At 43.1% G+C, this 21,388-nt stretch overlaps 1 protein-coding gene across 1 annotated transcript in view; it reads right to left on the bottom strand.

The window, feature by feature from the left end:
• The window catches only part of ptgfrnb (prostaglandin F2 receptor inhibitor b), a 51,379-nt gene that overhangs the window by 14,567 nt on the left and 15,424 nt on the right, over window positions 1-21,388 (bottom strand). Inside the window, exons 6-11 of the mRNA XM_072394129.1 lie at window positions 12,106-12,252; window positions 11,830-11,990; window positions 11,512-11,632; window positions 10,849-11,068; window positions 10,577-10,764; window positions 5,611-5,718 (exon numbers count right to left, since the gene is read on the bottom strand). Coding sequence (XP_072250230.1) covers window positions 5,611-5,718; window positions 10,577-10,764; window positions 10,849-11,068; window positions 11,512-11,632; window positions 11,830-11,990; window positions 12,106-12,252 — 945 coding nt within the window. The remainder of the gene's footprint in view (window positions 1-5,610; window positions 5,719-10,576; window positions 10,765-10,848; window positions 11,069-11,511; window positions 11,633-11,829; window positions 11,991-12,105; window positions 12,253-21,388) is intronic.

Below are 21,388 nucleotides of genomic sequence, written 5' to 3'. Positions count from 1 at the left end.
CGCGTTCGGTCTCCCTGGCCGGCTAACGGAGCGTGAGATTGGCTAATTAACGGCTGCCTGGCGGCCCTGCAAAGACAGCTGGGTAATTTGGTGAGGAGGGGGGAGAGAAGGAAGAAGAAAAGAGGAGCAGAGGAGCCAACAGTGGAGAGAAGCATGTATCAGTACATCTGCATCATCACACTGCATTAGTTTGCAGACGTTTCAGGTTTTCAGGCATTGTTTCACCTGTTCCTCTGTGGCGTTTATAAAAAGCACCCCTCTTCTCACAAGCTAAAAATACCGTTTGCGTACTTCCACAGCAACTATCGTTTATTAATAGCAGAAATCCTCAGATATACATCTTAAGATCAGTTTAAATGTTCAGAAGCAGCACTTTTGGATTAAGTTTAACAAACGACCCAAAAACTGTTCACAGCTCCAGATTGTGTTCGTAACTGCAACTGGAGAACATCAAAACAAAGCTCTGTGATCCCATCTGATCAGTCGCATATCAAAAACCTGTTGCCTTCTGCGGTTGAGGTAGATAAAGGACCGTTTCTAACTGGACTCACACAGAGGTTGATGAAACACAGCAGTCTAATCCGTTCAGTTGTTTACAGAGGAACTGAGCGTCTAGATATTGCTAAATGTCATTAATCTCTACCAACCAAACCAAGTCTGATGCCAATTTCTGAATGGACTAAAAGAAACGAACCCTAAAAGTACTGCAAAGACATTTAACAGTTGTACCTATTAATGCTATATCAAACATAAAACTCATGAAAACCAGTCCAGTTTTAATCAAATCTATAACTCAGAACATTTATTTAGTAGTGAACTTCTGATACTGAGGCAGGCATTTACTTTGCTGTGTGACGTAGCTCCACACAGCGTGTCAAATAAATAAAATCTGATAATCAAAAACAACCACAAGCGTTTATTTCTCCGATTCTAAAAAAAAAAAAAAAGAAGAAAAAAAAGAAGACCGTGGAGACTTTTGGAGGATTGGATGAGGATGAGGTAAGTCTGAGATGCCAGACTTACCTCAGCCCTAAATGATACCTGCAGGTTTTTAGCATGCAAATACTTTCCTACAGTAACATTCTGCAGGCTGCTTGAGTGCACATATTTTCTACAAATGCAGCAAATGTCGAGTTGACATCACAGCTGGTGATAACATGGTGAGGAATTCATTCCAGACAAAGAAACCGAGTAAAAGTTAAAGCTCACAATTTGTCACCGAATCAGGATGAAACTGTGGTTGACGCCTGATAATTGTGGCTATCTAACATTGGCTTTGTTTTCCTGTTCTCCTGTACATGCGCTGCCTTCTTTGGAGGCAGAGAGGAGACAGAACGAGTCTGTGTTTGAAAACCAGCCACGAACAGAGCTTGATTTTTATTTTTTTTCCCCCACAGAAGGAACAGAGTGTTATGCTGTTTTTTTCTTTTTAAACAAAAGAATTTCAGGGTGGGAAAGAAAAAAAAAAGAAAAGGGCAATGTCTTGTGAAACTGTCACACTGTCAGTGCAACAAAACACAAGAAAAATGTCTCTAATGGTGATGTCATCTCCCTGCTACCGATTTCTAGTGCGCTGCGTCTGACAGGCCCCCGCTTCCACGACTGCAATAACATGCCACTCATTCCACTCGGTAATGAATGCTGTGCGTCCGCATGCGGCGGCACGCTGAGGTAATCAACGCAAAATGACACAGGGTCAGAGAGATAGCACCCAAAACACACACACTGCTGTTTTAGCAGCATCAACAATTTGCAAAAAAAATCCTCCGCTTTTGTTTATCTTTAAACCAACCCACAATAATCCTACAATAACAGTACACCACAGAAGATGGGCCTATGTCTGACAAGCAAAATTAAACTCTAGTGACTAAATGAGTGGCGTGAAGGCAGAACTTCCAGCCCCGACCGAAGGAGAAGCTGCAGATCCGACACATTCGTCCACATTTAAGCCTGCTGTCGATACTGACACGCCATAAAAGCAATGACTACAAGACAAATCTGAACATGGTCTTAAATCTGATGTTTGATCCTCTTTCTGGCGCCCACCCAAAACCAGATTTAAGAGAAGTACAGCTGCTGTGTGGGGGTCTCAGTGTGTGGAGCTGCTCTGTGCAAGTTACGAGACCAAAGCCTTCCATGGCTGTTTTTCCAGTGCACGTCAGTGAGTGCACGAGAGTCCCGGGACCTCCTCGTGATGTGCAGGTCATCGCTGAAGGAAGGGCATAAAGCCTCAGAAATAGACTTTATAATAAATGTCCATAAAAAAATGGAAGCCTTTATTCTGAAAAGCACAGTGTGCTCTGATTGGTCAGCTTTGCTAAACTGTGTCACATCTACAATCGTTGAGGACCCAACTCCTGCTTCTTTCTCTCTGCCTTAACTGCTGTCATAGTTTTTGAGAACACAGAACCAGCTGTCCAGCTGTCCGTCCGAGATTGGTTCCTTTGTCTTGGCTCAGCCTCCCACAGTGATTGGGGGAACCCTCAGCTTTCCCCACCAATCCTTGGCTGCTGGCTCTAAAAAATAAATAAAATAAAATAAAAAAACCAGCATGTCCGAGCAGCTCCGATTTAGGCCTCAACAACACCGCTCAAGATATTCCCTGACAAAATAATATTTTCCCCTCGGTTTGAGAAAATATCAAGACGAGAACGCAGAAATCATGTAGGCGAAATGGAGATGCATATGAGTCGTTTGCATGGACAAATAATGAAGTCAAGTCGCTGCTCAACATGCATCGAGAATGTTTACATGCCAACCAGACTTTTAAGAGAGAACAAATCAAAGATGATGCACAGCTGCTAGCTCATTTGAACTGATGCTACAGCAATCAGTGGGATAATGCTGGCTGTTTCGTCTTCATTGCTGTCGCCATTGATTGCACCTGCTGTAGTACCTGCATCATAACATGCTTTGCATAAATCATGAGAATAAATAATAAGAATCTCAGCCGCACAATGGTTAGCCCAAAGCACTTGACAATGTGTGACAAAACTGCCACTAAAAACATGGCAATAAGCCCGAGGCTGTGGAATTAAATGTTCGATAAGACGCTGGTCCAAGCAATTCCAGTAATAAGCCTGCAGGTGGAGCGAAATTCGGTTTTAGCAACACTCTCAGAAACTTGAGAGTGGCTAACTTTCTTAATGATTCAAATCCTGCATTTGGAAGGCATTTAGTCACTCTTATAGACTGCATCTCTGCTGTACAGGTTGCGTGTAGCAGCAACTGTAACGTCTCTGTAACACACAGTGAGCAATCTATTTACCTGTGAATAGTGTCTCGCTTCACTAATGGAGCGCTGAATCAGCACCAGAGTAATAACTGACTGAGCTGTGACAAACAATGACACACATTTAGTGATTTTGTTTCACCATTGCCCGTCATAAAGACAAGCTCTGACATGAGAGCTGTTTTCAGCCATTTCTGAGGAATGTACTGAACCCACAACAATAACACACACACACACACACACGCACACACACATACAGCAGGGCATGTTAGAGCACAGTGTAACACAATTTATATTACTCAACTGGAAGAAACCGCATAAAGTGATCATGATCACACTCGGGAACAAAGGTGCTGCTTTACAGTGTAATGTGTCGTTACACCCAGCAAAAACGTGTGTGTGTATAAAGGTAAGAACACCTGAGGAAATGAAGGTTGGGCTGTTGCCAAGCTTAGCCAAAACCCACCACACCTTTGCTGACACATGCTACTCGACACCAGCTACCTATAACTGACCCCATAACCTCGTGTTATGCCAACATGCGACCTACAGAGCTCATTTAATTCAAGCGTTTCTTTAAAAACAAACTGATGAATAAAATATGCTCTTGTCTGGCCATACGAGTATTTACGTGCCTACTTTAACGGATCACACAGTGCTTAGAGCTCTGAAGACATTCAGATGGAGTCATAGTTTCAGCAGAGTGACTCAAACCTTCATGTTTCACAGCTGAGTCAAACGGCATCGTCACAGCAAGTTGCCAACTAATTTGCCAAATATTTTTATGGAGTGTAAACCAACTATCCTTTTTTCTATTTTAATACATCTCTTAGATAAAATTGCTAAATACACTGATATTGGAAAACATAAGACTGAAAAAAAATAAAAAAAATGGCGTCGGCCCCCAAAATCCTGCTCTAGATAAGACACTGAGCCAAAAAGCTGCTGTGCACAACACATCTCTTCATTAATAAATCTGATTTTCATAAATAATAAACATACATAATGTTTATTTGACAGCATCTGTACTGCTGCCATAAATCATTTCCACAGGACCAAATCAAACCACAGCTGTAAATCGTCCGAACATGTTTACCATTTACTCCTCTTCTGGGGAAATTTCCAGCTGTGTTACAGTCACCGTGGGTTTGATGGCCAGAGCGAAACAGACTTTAAGCAATCACGACACAGAGATTGTGGGACTGGGTCCACAGAAGGACCCAGTTTGGAAATGAAAAACCTGACCAAAGCTAATGTAAAGATAAATGTAAAGACACAACCAGAGGCAGGTCGGATTTGCATTGGAAAAGCTAAGATAAGAGAACAATGGATGCGTTTTACTGACAAGGAGTGCAACTTTGATGGAAAGACATGAAAAGACAGAACCAGGGAGCGAGATAATTAAGCTAGCAAACTAGCCACGAGTTGAAAAATCTGTCACTGGGTGAGTCTTATAGTGTTTCCAGCTGAGCCCTGAGAAACGGGTCCTACACATCCACTTGATGGGAAAGGACAATATTTACTCCTAAAAGACTGAAGTTAAAGCTGCACGGAGCAGAGAGGTTAGCGGTCAACAAAAATAGATGAATAGCTCCTCATGCACTTCCTCTCTCTTGCAGTGAACAAATACATGTCCGACTGCAACTTTCTTCCCACGGTGCAGCTGTCTGTGAGCACAGACTCCACAGACACCAACCCACCAACCCCTGCAGAGGCCCTCTGCTGCGAGGGAATGTGTGTTCATGTTGGGCTGAAATACACAGGTGCACACGTAAAAACATACAGAGGAAATGGTGTTCCGCTCAGAGTATATTTGCAAAAAGACTATGTCCAAATGATCTAACGGTAAATAGTTGAGTCCTTGACTGGAGATAGAAGACATCCCAGGGATAAGCAAGCGAAGACTGTCCTCTGGTGCACTACAGGTCTGCCTCGCCGTAAATCTGCAGTCTGACATACGATTAAAAGGTTTTTGGTAACAATAAGCACAAGCAGGGTGTGAAAGGAAATAGTTTAGATATGTTTGTGAACACCTGCAGCACAAAGAGAAACCTGTACTTTGTGCCAAAGCCAGACAATATGGAGCTTTTTGTACGTGTTCGTGGTTACAAGAATGAGGCAAGAAACTAGTTCCCGTGTAAAATCGTTTGAATTGTTCCAGCCCCATCACTCGGCAGGTTGACAGGCGAAGAACTCTGCGAGTGTAAATGTTCTGCTGTGTATGCTTTGTGCGCACAGGTGTGAGACACAGCAGCTTTTCTCAACACATGTCCGTGAAAAGTCCCGAAACGGGAAAAAAAGAAGACAAACGGCGAGTGTGATTAATGCGTGTGCGTGAGGACACGTCTGCGTGTGCGTGTGGTGTGCCAGTACTGTACCGGTCTTTGGTGAGGATCCAGAGACGCTGAGCAGACACTCCATCTTGGCCGTTTCCCACGGATAAACACTGCTGGCGTCCGAGTGGACGGCGATGTTGAAGGATGGGCCTGCAACACCAGCACATCGGCTGTAATGAGCTTCATTCAAAATCATTTGACAACAGACAGCACACATCAGAGGAACTAAACGGAGCTCAAAAAGATTCACTTAAATGCAGAACGCTTTAAACCAACATATACTGTTATTCAGCACTCCTGTCCCTGAGGGACACAGCAGATTTCAGAGAGTAAACACTGCTTTAAAGTCGCAGGCGGTGATTTCTCAGATATTCGGAAATCAACATGAAGAAAACAGCAACGATGTGGATTAAACAGATGGGAGCTGAGGTTTTTACACACCCCCACGATTGATTTTTTTAAAAGCAGGCCTGTGCTACAAAGCTAACATTATGCAAACTAATCAGACTTATAACGATTTATGAGCAGATTCTTACAGATGCCCTAAATTTCAGCTTTAACTCAGGTTGAGTTTGGGCTGTTTTAAATGACTTGAGCTTCAGGCCCTGCACAGGCTCCACTTAGCTTATAATGAAATGTAATCTAGGAAATAAAGGTTCTCTTTTGCATGGCATGTGTTGAGTGGAAGAGAGTGCAGAAAAGTCTCACATCAAAATGCAAAAGTGCACATAATATCAGTGTCACAATACGGGCTGCTATGTTGTGAAGTGCTTCTGTCTCCGTTAGCTTGTTCTTTTCTGTCAGTGTCCTGGGATCACACTTGTCTTTCAAGTTTACTTCACTTTGGAAAACAAATTCTGCCTCAGGGGGTAGAAGGTAAGAGGGACTTTCACTCAGGAGACTCCGTTCATGTTTCATCTGTTATCGTTCTTTTTCCTCTCTCATCGGGTCCTTTGGTCGGGCATCAAAAATCCGTACACTAACCAAACTGAAGTGGTATCATCAGGCATCAAAACATCAGTGCAAAAACTTTGCGTTAGACTGGATGAATGAAAGGAATTTTCCTCCGAGTGCCGGTTTGGATTGAGACCAACTTAGAACCAGTCATTTCAGTTTTGACCACCAAAACAGTGGCTCGAGCACAGTGGTGCAACACAGACACCTGTTGTAGCTCGCTGGCTGTGTCAAACTAAACCAGTTCTTCACTCAAACATACTTTAAACTGGTTCTAACCCATCCCTGTAGACAGCAACCGGTTGAAATCTACTGTGGTCAAAGCAATCAGGCGTTTCTTATCTGTTAATATATTTGGAGCAGCCCATCACAAAAAACATCACCGGCAACAACGGCTTTGCATTCCATTCTCCTTCTGATACTCAAATTTGTTCTCAAATGAGCCAGCAGTTCCCCCCAAATCCCCCCCACCCCCCAATTCTACTTTAGATCCATTTAAAATCTAAGAAAATCATTTAAACAGGACCTTCAGCTACCTCGTTTGTCTACAGCATTAAAAAAAAAATCTCAAAATCCACAATGCCAATAATGATATGAAACTGAGCCTGAAGGACTAATCTTATAATTTACAACTTGTGCTTTTCCTCCCATTCTGTGAAAAACAGACTTTTTTTTTGTTTTCTTTTGACATTTCTGGCCAAGCCTTGGACTTGAGATGACCTGCAAAGTCTCACTGGTCAGAAGTGGTTGGGTTAGCGATCATCATGATCTTTGCACAAGTCAAGCAGCCTCATAGTAACTTGTCCTGGAATCAAGCGTTGAAGACAGATGGATTGGCGGACAGACAGATGAACCAACTGCTGTCTTTGGACCAGCAAAACAGTGAAGTCAAAGCTGAAGAGGAACAACTCTAATGTATAAATTCATGAGACCAAGTTGCTTCAAAAGAGTGATAAAATTGCCAATGAGACGCTGCAGTCATGGTACGAAGGCTTTCAGTGCGTCAAGCAATCTCCCATTGCATTTAATATGTTCTGACAGGTTTACTTACAAAGTTCTGTTACCCAATGCTGTCATATGTGGTTTAAAATGCATGCACTTCATCACTCCACATGATATTTACGCAGCTAAAGAATGTTCTATTTTTGTCTTGGCAGTGGTGAGCAAATCAATCAAACAGAAGCATTCGAGAACCCCTTAGAAGGTCTTTAGAAGATCTTCCGATTGATCTTAAGACTTTCAACTGTGAATTTGCCTCTAAAGTTGGAGATGAGAATTAGAATAACCTACAAGGACGAAAAGCAAAATTCTAAAAGTGTAGAGACCATATAGGGTAAAGTCTTGGAGGAAGACACTGACTTGTATCCATATTGGTCTTATACAGTCAACAGATGACATGTTTTTCCTGTGGCCACTCCATATTCATGTTGCCAACCTCCTGCAAAATCACTTAAACGCTGAATTATTCAAGAGGAAATGTGCTGGTGAGACTTTGCATTTCCACATATGTCCTCACAGAAGATCCCTGCAAAGTCAGAAATGCCACAACACGTCTGAAACATTCAAGATACAGCTGGAAGACTAGGAGATTTGCCAGTTTGAGTATTCACTTGAAGCTCATTCTCAAACACACGCACACATTACTGAGTGCACAGAGCCTCGGTCCCCTAAAGGCACGTATGAGGGGCTCTTGAAAATTGCTCAGCTTGAAGCTCACGCTGTTAATGTGGGCGTGTTTGTGTGTTCCTGTGTGTGTGCGTGTGTGGGGGGGCTCTTTGTAGGGTCAACTCTCAAAAAACACATTTGAACACTTGAAAGATTCCACACACATTTAAGTGAGCGGAGAAAGAAATGTGAAAGCCCCAGTGCAGATCTTAGCAGCTGGCTGATTGGCCAGAGGCCTTAACTTTGAAGCTGTCCCAGACAGAGATGGAGGGAGGAAGAGGGAGACAGTGAGGGTGAGAGTGAAAGGATGGCAAAGATAGAGCAGGACAAAACAGTGACAGATAGAAAGGCAATGTGATGCTCAAGGGCTTCTGCCTTCCTCAGAGAAAGACACTCGATTCATCTTCTAGTTTTCTTCTTTATGCACAATCTCTTTGCTCTTAATGTCTTAAAGCGTCTTTGCCTTCACCAAACCTGTTAGACAATTCAAAATGTGGACTCCTGCAATACAGCAAAAAAAGATCCACAACACAGATGTCCACTGTCCTGTGTGACCGATCATACCTGCAGTTTAAAGAAAATCGGCTCAAAAGTCAAGATCTGAAAGATCTGAGTCATTCATTTGGGACATTAGTTAGGTTTCTATAGCCATTTCTCATTTGCATTTCAAGGATGTCGGAAAGAATAGATGAAAAGAATTGATAAAAACAAAAAGAAATTTCCACAAAACAGCAAAAATAAGTTTTTACGCCTGCTTTGAAAAAGACTTGATCGGCAAAAAAGTCCTCCAGGGATGTTTCTTTTTTGTGGGCTTTCAAAGGATTGCGTCAAACTTCCTGTGTCAGTCAACAGAAACCTGACTAAAGTTACATCCCTGCTGGACACACAAAGTTATGGGGAGAATATTAGGCCAGCGATGGCGTTTCTAAATGGGATAATAAGGTGTTGCAAACTAAACGAAGACATTTTGCCCTTTTTGTTTTGTCCACATCGTGACTTGTCTCTCAGGTCAACTAACCCACCTTGGACTGTCACTTTATTCCTAAACCAAGGAGAGAGCCACAGCCAAGGTATGATTTCAGTGCCGTCTGCCAACAAGATTACTCAAAAACTATCACACCAAATCCCAGGACTCTTACTGGAGTAGAGGACTCTTACATTTCGGTGCAGATTCAGATGATTATCTTATCAACTACAAGATCAAGCACTGGTCTGAGGATCTGCTCCAAGAGTGTCCTTTGTACTTTCTGGCAAACAATAATGTCAGAGGTGTCGGTACATGCACTTCTCACCTATGTGGGCTTGGAAGACTACAGGTTAGGATAAACTCAACCAGCAAACAAGTGAAACTCTTCAGTCTGACTCAACAAGACGGCAAACAAATGTGTCACTTCTGATGAGGCGAGTTAAGCCAACAGGTTGAGTTTCAATCAAAGCTACATTTGCAAAATTTAGCTTAGTGCTGGATATTGTGGTTAAATATTAGCTTAAATATATGATTACTGTTTGTGGAAAGCCAATAATAACTCTAAAACATGGCCTTAAAATCTCATTTTCCTTTCTTTACCTCTTTAATTACAATCTTTCCAGTTCGTTCTCCTCACACGCCGCTTAATATCTCTTCTTTGCATCACTTCTTCCTCATTACCCTTCGACCCTCCACCTTTTCTCATTTTGCCATTCTCCATCATGCCATCCTTCAATTACTTCTCCGTGCATGTCCTCCCTTCAACTCTCCCCACATTGCTACCAGTCCTCCCTCTCCTTCCCTCTTTCCTCCTCCTCAGTCCTTTTCACTATGTCCCTCTCTCCCTCTTCCTCCTTGCTATTTCCCTCTTTATCATCTTCCACTTCCCAGTCAGATCAAAGAAAGTTAAGTAGGCCAGTGGCAGTGGTGGGCGTCCAAGGGCTTGAGGTGTATGTGCATCCTTATTTTTGCATATAATCAGGGACTTGGTGTAGTTCATTATTAAAGCTGAGTGGGTGGAGGATGCATGTTTATTATGTGACTGGAAATGTTCAGAACAGAGCTGCTGACATACTTCTGTTAATATGTAGGAAGTCACTTCAGGATTTCCAAGATAAATACAATGAATTCATTCACTAGTATTTGATCAGACTGTTTTGAAAGCGAATAAGTGAATAAGTGCTTGAAAGATTCGAAAACGTCTGTACATTATTGATGAAGATCACTACAATGTTGGAAAATATTTCCGCAACATCAAGGATTCTGTTTCATTTCATTAAATGAGCCGAGTTGTCTTCCAAAACAAATACTGGAACACCACAAAAGTGAAATGGAAGGATAAAAGAGCCTGAAAACTTCTCGAGTCCAGCTCACGAGTGCTAAACTGAAAGATGAATGAGCACCAACCAAACCTGGACTCACCGTTTTCCTCGAAGTTGATCTGGACCTTATTCGACTCGGAGCTGGTGGCTTTGGTCCAAGCCTGTCCCGGCTGCTGTTTTGTCCACGCGGTGATGTCGCACCAGTAGTAACCTCTGTCAGACAGCTGGACGCCCGCCAGGCGGAACCGGAACTCTTCCGGGCCCGACTTGGTCAGAACCAGATTATCCCTGAGTGAACAGGTGGAGAAACGTTTCAAAATCAAACGCAGACTCATATTAAATGTGTTAATGTGTGTGAAACCAGGCCCGTACCTCCTGTTGGGGTCTGTGGCTCCTCCGTGCTGCACCACGTTGTCTGGACTCAGAGTCATGATGGTTCTCACTTTGCTTTCCAAGCTTTCCTGTGACTGGATGAGCACCGAGTATCCCGCCTCACCGAGGTTCTCCTTGATCACGGTGCAGCTCATTTCAAAGGTAGCCCCGCCCACTGAGGCTTCACGGACGCGTTTGGCCACAACGTTCAGAGTCGGACCTGGAAATGCAATCAGCTTTTTCGATCAGTAAGTACACCAGAGGGAAAATCCCCCACAGGAAGAGAAGCGATGAGCTCCGTCCGATTCAAAGCAGGCTCACACACACTCGCACAACAAGGCAGTTACATCATGGCTTAATTAGCTAAACTGAGGTCGGTAAGTTCAAGATAGAGTGGAATTAAATGTATGCGTGCATTGTGAGTGAAAAGTGGAGACAACAAGTGCTCTCTTGTTGGATCTTTCTGTCAAGTCTGGGGATGATATCTACCCATCAGAGCTGACGCATAAAACTCAACAGCAGGGATACAATGGCTGGCTGGCAGCGTGTTAAGAATCAATGTGAGGTAATCGTTTCAATTTTCTATATTTCTTCTAAAAACCTCAACAACCTGAAGTAATGGCAGTCAAACAAAGATCCACCGGATGAATGGCGCTTCCTTACGTTTGGTGTCCCATCGTACAGTCAGGGCGGAGCTTTTCACCTCAGAGGTCTTCACCATGTCTCCCTGGCTGCTAACACTCCAAGAAGAGACCGTGCACACATACTGGCCCATGTCGACCTCCTGCAGAATGAAAAACACTCAGTTATCCAACCAGTTCCATCTATCAAGACTTGATTTCCAATTTCTGTCAGCAATCTGCATCAGTTTACACACATTCACCCAAACCTCAGCCCGACATCTCTAATATGAAACATTAAAAAAAAAAAAAAAGAAAATCTCAAACACTTTTCCATCCATTCATGGCTCTGTTTTCCTACCTGTGTGCGGAGAAATCGCAGTTTGAATGTGCTGGGCCGGACTCTGCTCAGAGACAACGCTCCGCTCCTCAGCCTGTCAGCATACATCGATTCCGGCAACAGGTTGCCGTTGCCGTCCAAGGAGCCAATGGGATGTGAGGTCTGAGGATCGTCCCCAATGCCTGCAGATGAAATTGTAAAATCTGAGGACACGTGGAGGTTGTATTGTGGTGCTTTATAGTCTTCAAGATTTAAAAAAGAAAGAAAAATGTCATCTTTGAAAGGAGTCTAAAGTACCAGGAAGTGTGACGTGCTCCCAGCTGACACCCAGTCGGCCTCCCAGAGGCAACTGGGCGATGTTGGTCACGTTACAAGCCAGCTCTGTGGGTTCTGCTGTCATCTGGGGGATCAGGGCGGCTTCGAGGGTCACTGTGAAGTTCGGCTCTGTGAAGTGAATGAGAAGGAAAACAGAAAATTGAGCATTTCTTCTTGGTTTTTAACGGTCAGTCCTTTCGGAATGACAGGCCCTTAAAAAGCCTACAGTCTATGAAGAAATAAACTTCAATGGCAAATTATGGCCATTGTGGGGAAAACCCAGGGAGAATATGAGAACTCACACATTTCCAAGACTCAAATCTGAGATTATAAAGTCATAAATTTGCCTGCTCCCGTTTTTCAGTCTCATTAAGCCAAAGATGCTTCTGCTTAGCATGTCTGCAAGACAGCGTCGTGTGACCTTGTTGGTGCAAAAATATCTATGCCGTCACAGTTTGCTGCCTTCAGTATTTTAAAAGAAAGAATGAAAGAATTTTGGGTCCGTTTGGATTAGTTTGTGCCTACAGACAGGTTGGCCGTGTGCAGAAACGACACTGCTTCATCCATCAGTGAGGTGCCTTGGCACAGGGCTGTAAATGTATAACCTTTATCTATCAAAGTCTTAGTTCTAAATTTCAAAATTTCTATGATTGTATCCATGATAAGTTCAGTCTCACATTATTCATTCAATGTGACCTGCCTCCAGCAGAACCGCATGCTCGGCTGTCATTGGACCACATACATTCATTTTGTGTGTCCACATACATTTGGTCATAAAACAAACGTGTCTACATGTTGAATATCCAGCCCTGTAGTCAACTTGGCTGACATTAAAACTAGCTTCATGCAGGGAATTAGTCCCCCCGATGATAACGACTCCAACATGCATCGATTCCAGAAAACCGATTCCCATCTCAGCGTGCTTTCACTTCCATCACTCGTGCCAGCCTTTTGTTACGTTAAAACTGTCCCACATCAGTGAATCCTCGTTTTTTTCCCTCTTTTATTGGTTTCAGGTTTAAACCAAGTTGGACAGAGGACAGAAATAGACCTGAAATAACACTGTTTACTGTATGAGATGAGGTGTGTGTCACTGTGCTAATAGCGTGTGTGTGTGTAGGTGGTGAGGCAGGTCCTCTCAGCCAGACACCCAGATTGCAACTTTACACGCCAATAAGCAGAAAACACACACAGATACTCACACACCAGTAGATCTACAGAATAATGTATATGAACACACTTACGCTGTGAACGACACAAACCAGCTTTGTCACATCAGCACATGCCACAAGACACAAAGAAGCTAATTTCTATAAATACAAACATACGTGTGTTTGGCAAAGGCAGTGACTTGCATGATGTCAGTTGGACGTCACACACACACACACACACACACACACACACTGACTCATGCACTGTCACCATCTGCTGTAAAACACAGACACACACTTTGATCAATGAGGATGTGTGACGCTTCTCAGCCAATTAGCCACGCGCCCCTCTCTCTCACACACACACACACACACACACACACACACACAAGACGCTGGCTTATTCAGTTGAACTACACGACCACTCATCACTGCTGCAGGAATCAGATGCTACACAACATTGTATTGGATCTCACACTGCCAGGTTTAAAAACACATTTTCGCCTACATTTTGTGCTAAAATCCCACACAAATGTCACTATTGTGCTTTCCCAATTAGTTCTAAAACGTTATCATAAGAAAAAGATTTCTTTTTTTTTTTTTTTACACCATTAATTTAACACTTTAACAGACAAAACTAACCACAGACGCCCAACTATAAAAAACAGCAATCCCACAAATATGGAAGGCAAGAGCAAATATCTTCCTCTCAGAGCCAACATTAAAGCAACGCCCTGCAGACTGCTGCTGCACGAAGAAAGCCAGGTTTCATATTGGAGGCGTTGATGACCTCATGTCATGTCCTCACAGCTGAGTCTGACTGGCAGCCTGAACTGCTCCACTCTGATATCGTACACTGGGTAGAGTATAGCAGACACAAAACTGTGTAAAACCAGCTTAACAAAGACGAAACGGCTCTATTAGTGCGATGTTGGGAGAGGCGGAGGGAGGAAAATAGGTCAGTGTCAACAAAACAACAAACTGCTTTCATCACACTCCATGTGTTCGTGCTGAGAATCCACTCGTTAGTTTATGGTGTTGCGACTATGTGGTTTTCTCACATTGTATTTGGTTATTGTTATTTTTATGCCAACATGAACACAGAAAAGGAACTTGAGACCAAGTCATTTATATGCCAAACTTGTCCGCTCCCACGAGGCTTTTTTAAAAACACATTTTTTCATACATCCTCAAACATTTGAGGAACATGGTTCTAAATTTGCCATCATTTCCCCACAAAACATTTGAATGAATTAACTATCAAAACTGGGCGGTTAATCGTTTACTGCTGGATTAATTGTACAGTGGTTGGATTACTTATATGGAGAAGATGGTAGCTGCCATGTGGTTAGAAGGAACTTTCAGTCAACCCTTGCCTACATTTAAAGCTGTTACACAACTAAATGTGACTGTCGTGGAACATTTATCTCATAAATAACTTCAAATGATTGATGTTCTAGAAAATGTTTGCTAAAATGCTCATAATGTCGGGGTTATATAAGGGTCATTTAGTCAAAATTGAGATTAAATATTCAACATCACAGACTTTGAGACAAGGGAAAATGACTGTAAAGGAGGGTTATTAACTGGGGTCCACTGTTGCTTTTTGCCCCACAAATCATAACACCCAGCCTTCACACTCACGCTAAACAGAGCAGATAAATAAAGAGATAGCAGCACTCAGCCGTAGTGTTTCAATGTTGGCTCAAGAGGCGTGACGCCAGGCTTCGACTGGAATGCATTTGCTTGGTATTTTTCTGCTTTTCGGCTCATTTACAGGTGGGCTGCATGCCATGATAATAACACCGCTATCGGCATGAAGAGGAGGAGCTCGGGAACCTCCAAGCTCAGCACTGACGCTGCCGTTGAGCTGTACAGGGCGTTTAACACTCAACCATGACAGAATCAGCGTTTACATGAACCATGAGCAGCGCATTCAGCCAAAACAACCAGAGGGCACGCGAGACGCTCTGGTTTCACGGCGGCGTGCAGGCGCGTGTGTGCGAGCACGTGTGTGTGTGTGTGTGTGATTGTATCACCAGATATGTATAAGCCGGTCGAGCTGTTCCCTGGTTCAGTCAAAACACAGCGTGTCTCCAAGGACATGGGGGAAGAACGGGCCGACCCTCACTGAGGCGAGATGTGCTTTCAACATCACAGATTACAGCTAAAACAACAAGGACGTTCCACCAAACCGAGACTTTACCTGACATTTAAAAACGTAAAAGACGGACCACTCTTTCTTAAAGAGTATTTCTAAGCTACATGCAGTGGAGGTTGTTAAAATTAAAATGAAAAAAAAAAGAGCAAAGCTTGCATGGTATGTAGTATGAGCTACTAAAGCCACTAAACAGTGCAGCAGCTTAACTTAACTTAGCTTCTTACAGCCAGAGGCTATGCAAAACCTGGATTTAGCCGCTTTAAATTTAGAATTTCACCTTTTTCACTAAGAAACCGCCGGAAAGTAAAACTCACGCAGGCTCTTATTGCGGGCGGACTGCTTTGTTAAGTGAACGGCTGAATTTCTACAGCCAACCATGGTTGTTCATGGTGAAAAAACCCCAAAAACTTTTTGATCCATTTCTAGACTTTTGAAATCCTCGTCTGTAGCGTTCTGAACTACTGTGGGATGTTTTCACACGATAAGACATCAAATTTGTGAATGAGTTATTTGAGCAACAAATACAGCCCTCAACGGAACAACCAGCAAGGGTCCCAAACTGTACGTACTGTATGTTGCAGGGGCTTTTTAGGGGCTCAGATATTAACTGACATTAGCAGCAGAAAGAAATAAGTAATGACCAAACAAGAGTGCTTTCTTTGAGAGAAACCCTCCAATACCAACTGACCTGTCTAAAGGAATCTATGCACCGTTGGCTGTAGTTTAGTGTCTTCACCTCAGGAAGCTACAGCCAGTGTTTCGGGGCTTCTGGTGTAGTCTGCAAAGAACAAATATTTCACACCCTGATCTGTACTCCAGCTGTCTGAATGCAAATCAACTTTGAAATAAGAAAGCGATAGTTTATTCAACAAGGGCAGTACCTTAGACATCTATGACAGCTACTGGACTGGTTGGAATTAGCATGGCAAAGCTAAAGACTAGCATGTCAAAGCTAGTGGCCCAATGGACAACACACTCCCCTTGGCTGGGTATTAGCAGGCTTAAGCTGGCAACAAGCACGCCATGGCTGACAGCCTACTAAATCATCTATTGTTTTGATAGCCAAAGCGAATTAGATTAGCTGTTGATTTAGCTCGTCTTCTTGAGTGATGTATTACTGACATCACATAGGACTCATGTTTGTGAAAATCTGCTTTTACACACATTCAGAAAACACTAGACTGTCATTTCTTTCCACTTTCACTCCAAACTGCTATATAGTATCATACCTATTTTGCATTTTCCTCTTTGCAACATTCAAAAGTTTCCCTCAAATTGACTTGACAGTCATGAAAATGGGGCTATTGGCTCCATTTGGCTCTGGCATGTCAACTGGTGGGCACCATCCCCTTAGGCGGTCTGCGCATCTTGTCAGTTATGCTGGGACTCTTCGATGAAGAGGGGCTGCGACCTCACTCAGACCCCAAATCACTTCCACTGACCCCCCTCGGTGTGGAGGTTCGCCCATAGCACTGAGGTCCTCATTGTGCGGTGGTCAGAGTCTAAAAGATCAAGTGCTTACAGCTGCTCAGACTTCTGTTCTCAACCACAACGGACTGACATGAAAATGCTGATCCTCATTCAGAGATCATGAAGCCAAACATCCATTGAATTTTAACTTGGTGCGATTGTGAATAGGCCTGAAAACTATAACAGTTCACGCTTATCAGTCACAGCAGTACAACAGCAGAGACTGTGTGCCATTTTCGAATTTTGTGAGAGGTCCAGTGACAGCCACATATGAAGATTACAAGCCGAAGTTTGAGTGTCGGGCTGCCTCTCCAGCAGAGGCTGCGATCAAATACCTTCTCCTCACCGGCTGATTGAAAGCAAACTGCTGCGCCACACAGGAAACAAGTAGCCACCTGTCTCTTTTGCACCCTATTACCTCAGCACAGACAGCTGGGGAAAAACATGTTGGCCGCTGTCTCAATAAGTCAAGAAAAATAACTCTTAAGACCACTGAAGCCTTTACCACACAAGTGAAAGAATCACTGGGATTTATCATGGGTGCAGGTGCATTTTCTCAACAATAGTTTTTAAGTTATTCTTACTAAAAAAAAAACAAAGAATTCAGATGAGCAGAAAACTCGAGTAAACGGGTTGGAGAGAATATGTCTTCTGCAACATTCATCCCAGCTTCCAGGCTCACTTCCTGGTTGAACTCTGACCGACAACATGCCACAGCTGCGCATGCACACACCTTTGTACACACACACCCACCAACGGATACAAAATAAACGTGCACAAAGTTCAAGATGAAATATATGTACAGATATATAGTAGATTAAATAATCTGCAAGAAAACAAGCAGCCCTTTTTTGGTCCAAGTGTTTCATCTGCCACCACTCCAGCCAGAGGGTGAGAGGAACTGCACCCTCTTCGACTGTGTGTGTTCCTGCCATGGGGACCTCCTAAACAAGTTTTCCAACTCTGCATTTCCTGGAAGGCTGTGCCCTTAGCACAGCATCGTGGGAAGTTGGGCCAAATTCAAGGCTGCAGAACAGTAGAACGCGACGTGACTGGCTGACACACAAAGTGACACACGGACGCAATTTATTCTCACACTCAAGAGCAGCAGGGATGCAATATATGAGTTACTGTATGGGCAATTAGAAACATTGCTCTCGCTGTCTGTGTGTGTGTGTGTTTCGGCAGATGCAGTGTGAAGGAATGTGTACCCTCAGGCCAAAATGTAGGAGTTCCACCAGTGAGAATAGCCTCGTACGCTCAGTATGTGGGACACACAGACGGTAGGGTTTGAAGCACGTATGTGTGTGTGTGTGTGTGTGTGTCGTTTACTCTGGAGAGACAAACCCACTTTTACTCTCATGCACCCAGCAGACACGAGCATGTATGTGTATAGAATGTGCACGCATGTTACCACGTCCAAACAGTGAAGCAGAGACTGACGAAATGTTCTTGATGGCGCCTTTTGATATTTTAGCTGTGCCCTCATGCTAACTGACTTTGATGGCGAGCACGCCCGGAAAGCCTGGTTGATATTTCTAAATGCAACATGGATCCTCAAGGCTCAAGGAATCTTCTGGGTACGAATATATGGATAAAAGATGGCTGTTATCTTAACTAAAGGCTCCTGCTGACATACTAACATAGGATGTGATGCAGCCAGCAGACACACACACACACACACACACACACACACACACACACACTACTGTCCACTGAGAGCGACTGGTTCTGGTTTAGAGAAAATGCTTGTGGTCGATGGCTGGACAAGTTAGCCACTGACATTTAAGTTTCTCATGTGAAAAAGAGCAACGTGGTCTTCTGGGTCAACCCAGATCACGTAAATGGGAAAAACAATTCTTGAAAAAATGCTTCCAAAAATCTATTAAAACGATAAAAACTGAGAATTTCAGCTAATGCAAGCACTCTACTCGCACCTTATAGATGCCTCCAAACACCCGCAGTGACCACACCATAAAATGTGCAGCACTTGTTAGTTTGCATTGCAGAAAACAAACCTGAGGTGTGAGTCGGAGGGTAGCCTTTGGCTGTTTTTGCACAGGCACAGTGTTACCAGCTTTGATCGCTGGATAGTGCAGTTACCTCGAGGCAAACAGGCTACAATCTCCACCCTAAAACTAAGTCGCTAAGCTTTCATCCTTTGTAGCTCTAAACTGAAAATCAGGGCTTTAGAAAGTTTTTGGGCTCTGTTACTACATATGAAAGCCTGTAATTGGGAAGCACGTATTTGCCACTAAAGAGGATTTATCTGGCTGTGCAATAGCAGTATAACACACGAGAAAACTGTCAAATTAGGACCTGCAGTTACTTCAATATACACAAGTCCAAGTCAGTTTGGCTAATTTCATGTATAAATTCATTCCACTGACCTACTTTCAGAGAGTTTAAGTTTTCTAAGCCTGATAAATGCTATTTCAGAGGCTTTCAATAATTAATGGTGTTGCATTTATTTTGCATTGACATGACAAAACGTTGAGGTGTGAAACATTTAGAACAGGAAAACATGGCGCACAGGTGAAAAATGCTGCCGTTACGCCAAAAAAAAGAAAAGGAGGGACGAGACAAAAATCCAAAGGAGCAAGATCTTCCAAACACAAATGAACAAACAAGCAAACAGCAGGAGTTTTACTGGCAAGAACAACAGCAGGAACCTTCTCTGCCAAATCTGCTAAGACGTGCAGGGATTTGCGGGTTAATAACATGTTAGCTGAACGTCCATCAAGTCTAATTTATCACATTTCCCTTTGATGTCAGTGTTATTTGGCATCCATTTCCTCCAAACTCCATGGAGGGAATACATGAGGTGTTTTGATCTGAGCTGACAATGCTGTAGCCAGTAAGCATCAAAGCAAACTGGACTCCATAAATATCATTAAAAGTCCTTTACTCTCTCTATAACGTGGGCTCACCCTGAAAGAGAAACGGGGACAAAAAGACTAAAAGCTCACTCTCTGAAATGAAACACTTGGGCTCTTGATGTCAAAAGAAACTTTTTGCCAGTTGAGAATTCCTCAAATGGTTGAATACGGCAATTATGTAACAATTATTTATTCATTAAATGTTTCTTTCATTGAGGGAATTGGGAGTTGGTCGTGAATCCAGCAGCAGCCATTTGATCAGCCTGGAAATGTCTTTCCATGTTCCATTTCCTTTTTATTTCTTAACAACACTGAAGAACCTTTGGTTTGCTTTTGAAGTCAGCATTTGTTAGATTTAAAAACAGGAGCAGGGAAAAGCAAAGACGGTAATACTGTCTCTCTGCCACAATATGACTTGTGACGTCGTCCCTTTCCACTCGAGCAGCTCCATATCATTACAGTCCCACCTCCATGCTTCCCCTCAAAGAATTTAAGTCAGTTTTGGCTTCTTTTCTGAGCAAGACAAAAAATGCTCATGCTCACAATATTAAAATATCCCCCCTTTCAGGAAGATTGAAGTTTTGTACCAAAAAAGTTGTGGGCTCTTGTCTTGGAATCTATCCACGGATGTTAATGTTTACAGTGTCCTTTGCACAGTCTGAGCTGTCACAGCAAATATGAATTCACTGATAAGCCCTGAGCAAGTCTGGAGCACTTGTCAGTTTCTTCTAAGTGGAAGTAAAGATTAATTTATGGTTGGCATCTGACTGCGTTGCTCTCAACACATGCAGATGATTTGGGGAAATTCACCAGTGAAGACGGGCTTGTGTCAGCTCTTCAAAAAGCCAACAGTGCATAGCCCCAAGATGGTGCTGCACGAGGCTGACTCAATGAAAGTTGATTTGTTGACAGTTAGATTGAGCCAGAAATGGTACCATCACTACAGATTTAATCACAGAGGACAAAGTGTGAATAACAAAACGATAAAAACAAAAAGCCAGATCTGTGGCCACTATGATTTCTGCCTCTCCAGTGCAGAGCAAAGCTAAAGCACCAACAACAGCACCAACACAAGCAGGAGCAGCAATGCTCTCGATTAGTCTACATAAAACTGTGACTGCTGTAAAACACTAAAAACATTAAAAGATGTTTGTGACATAGAGTGTTAAGGTACCATAAATGAACCTCAAGGCCCAATCCCAATTCCTACCTTTGTCTCTACTGATCTATAATAACGGGAAAGAACCCTTTTCTCTGGGGAATTAAGAAGAGGAGGCGATAGTCATCCATATGGCCACTACTGCTTCATCCTCACAAGAAAAGAAAACCCTCATACCTGCTAAAAAGAGCACGAGGACCTTAGACTCCTTCCATGGAGTGTGTTCTAAGTCTTGAGCAGCCATTATGCACCTTTTTACCCACCAACACTGTAAGTTCAAAACTGTTAACGGGGACACTGTTGATTTTACACCCTGATATACACATTTTTTTGCTGTAGTCCGTACAAGACGCTGAGCTAGTATTGATTTGAACAGACGTCTGTGGCACAGAAACATTAGAAACATCAGGCCTACTATGATGATGAAGACTATGACTTAATTTGC

Source organism: Leuresthes tenuis, unplaced genomic scaffold (assembly GCF_036924035.1).
Source record: "Leuresthes tenuis unplaced genomic scaffold, fLeuTen1.0.hap1 SCAF_1, whole genome shotgun sequence".
Classification (NCBI taxonomy): domain Eukaryota; kingdom Metazoa; phylum Chordata; class Actinopteri; order Atheriniformes; family Atherinopsidae; genus Leuresthes; species Leuresthes tenuis.
Note: the sequence above shows the minus strand (reverse complement) of the source record. Positions and strands in the feature narration are given on the sequence as shown.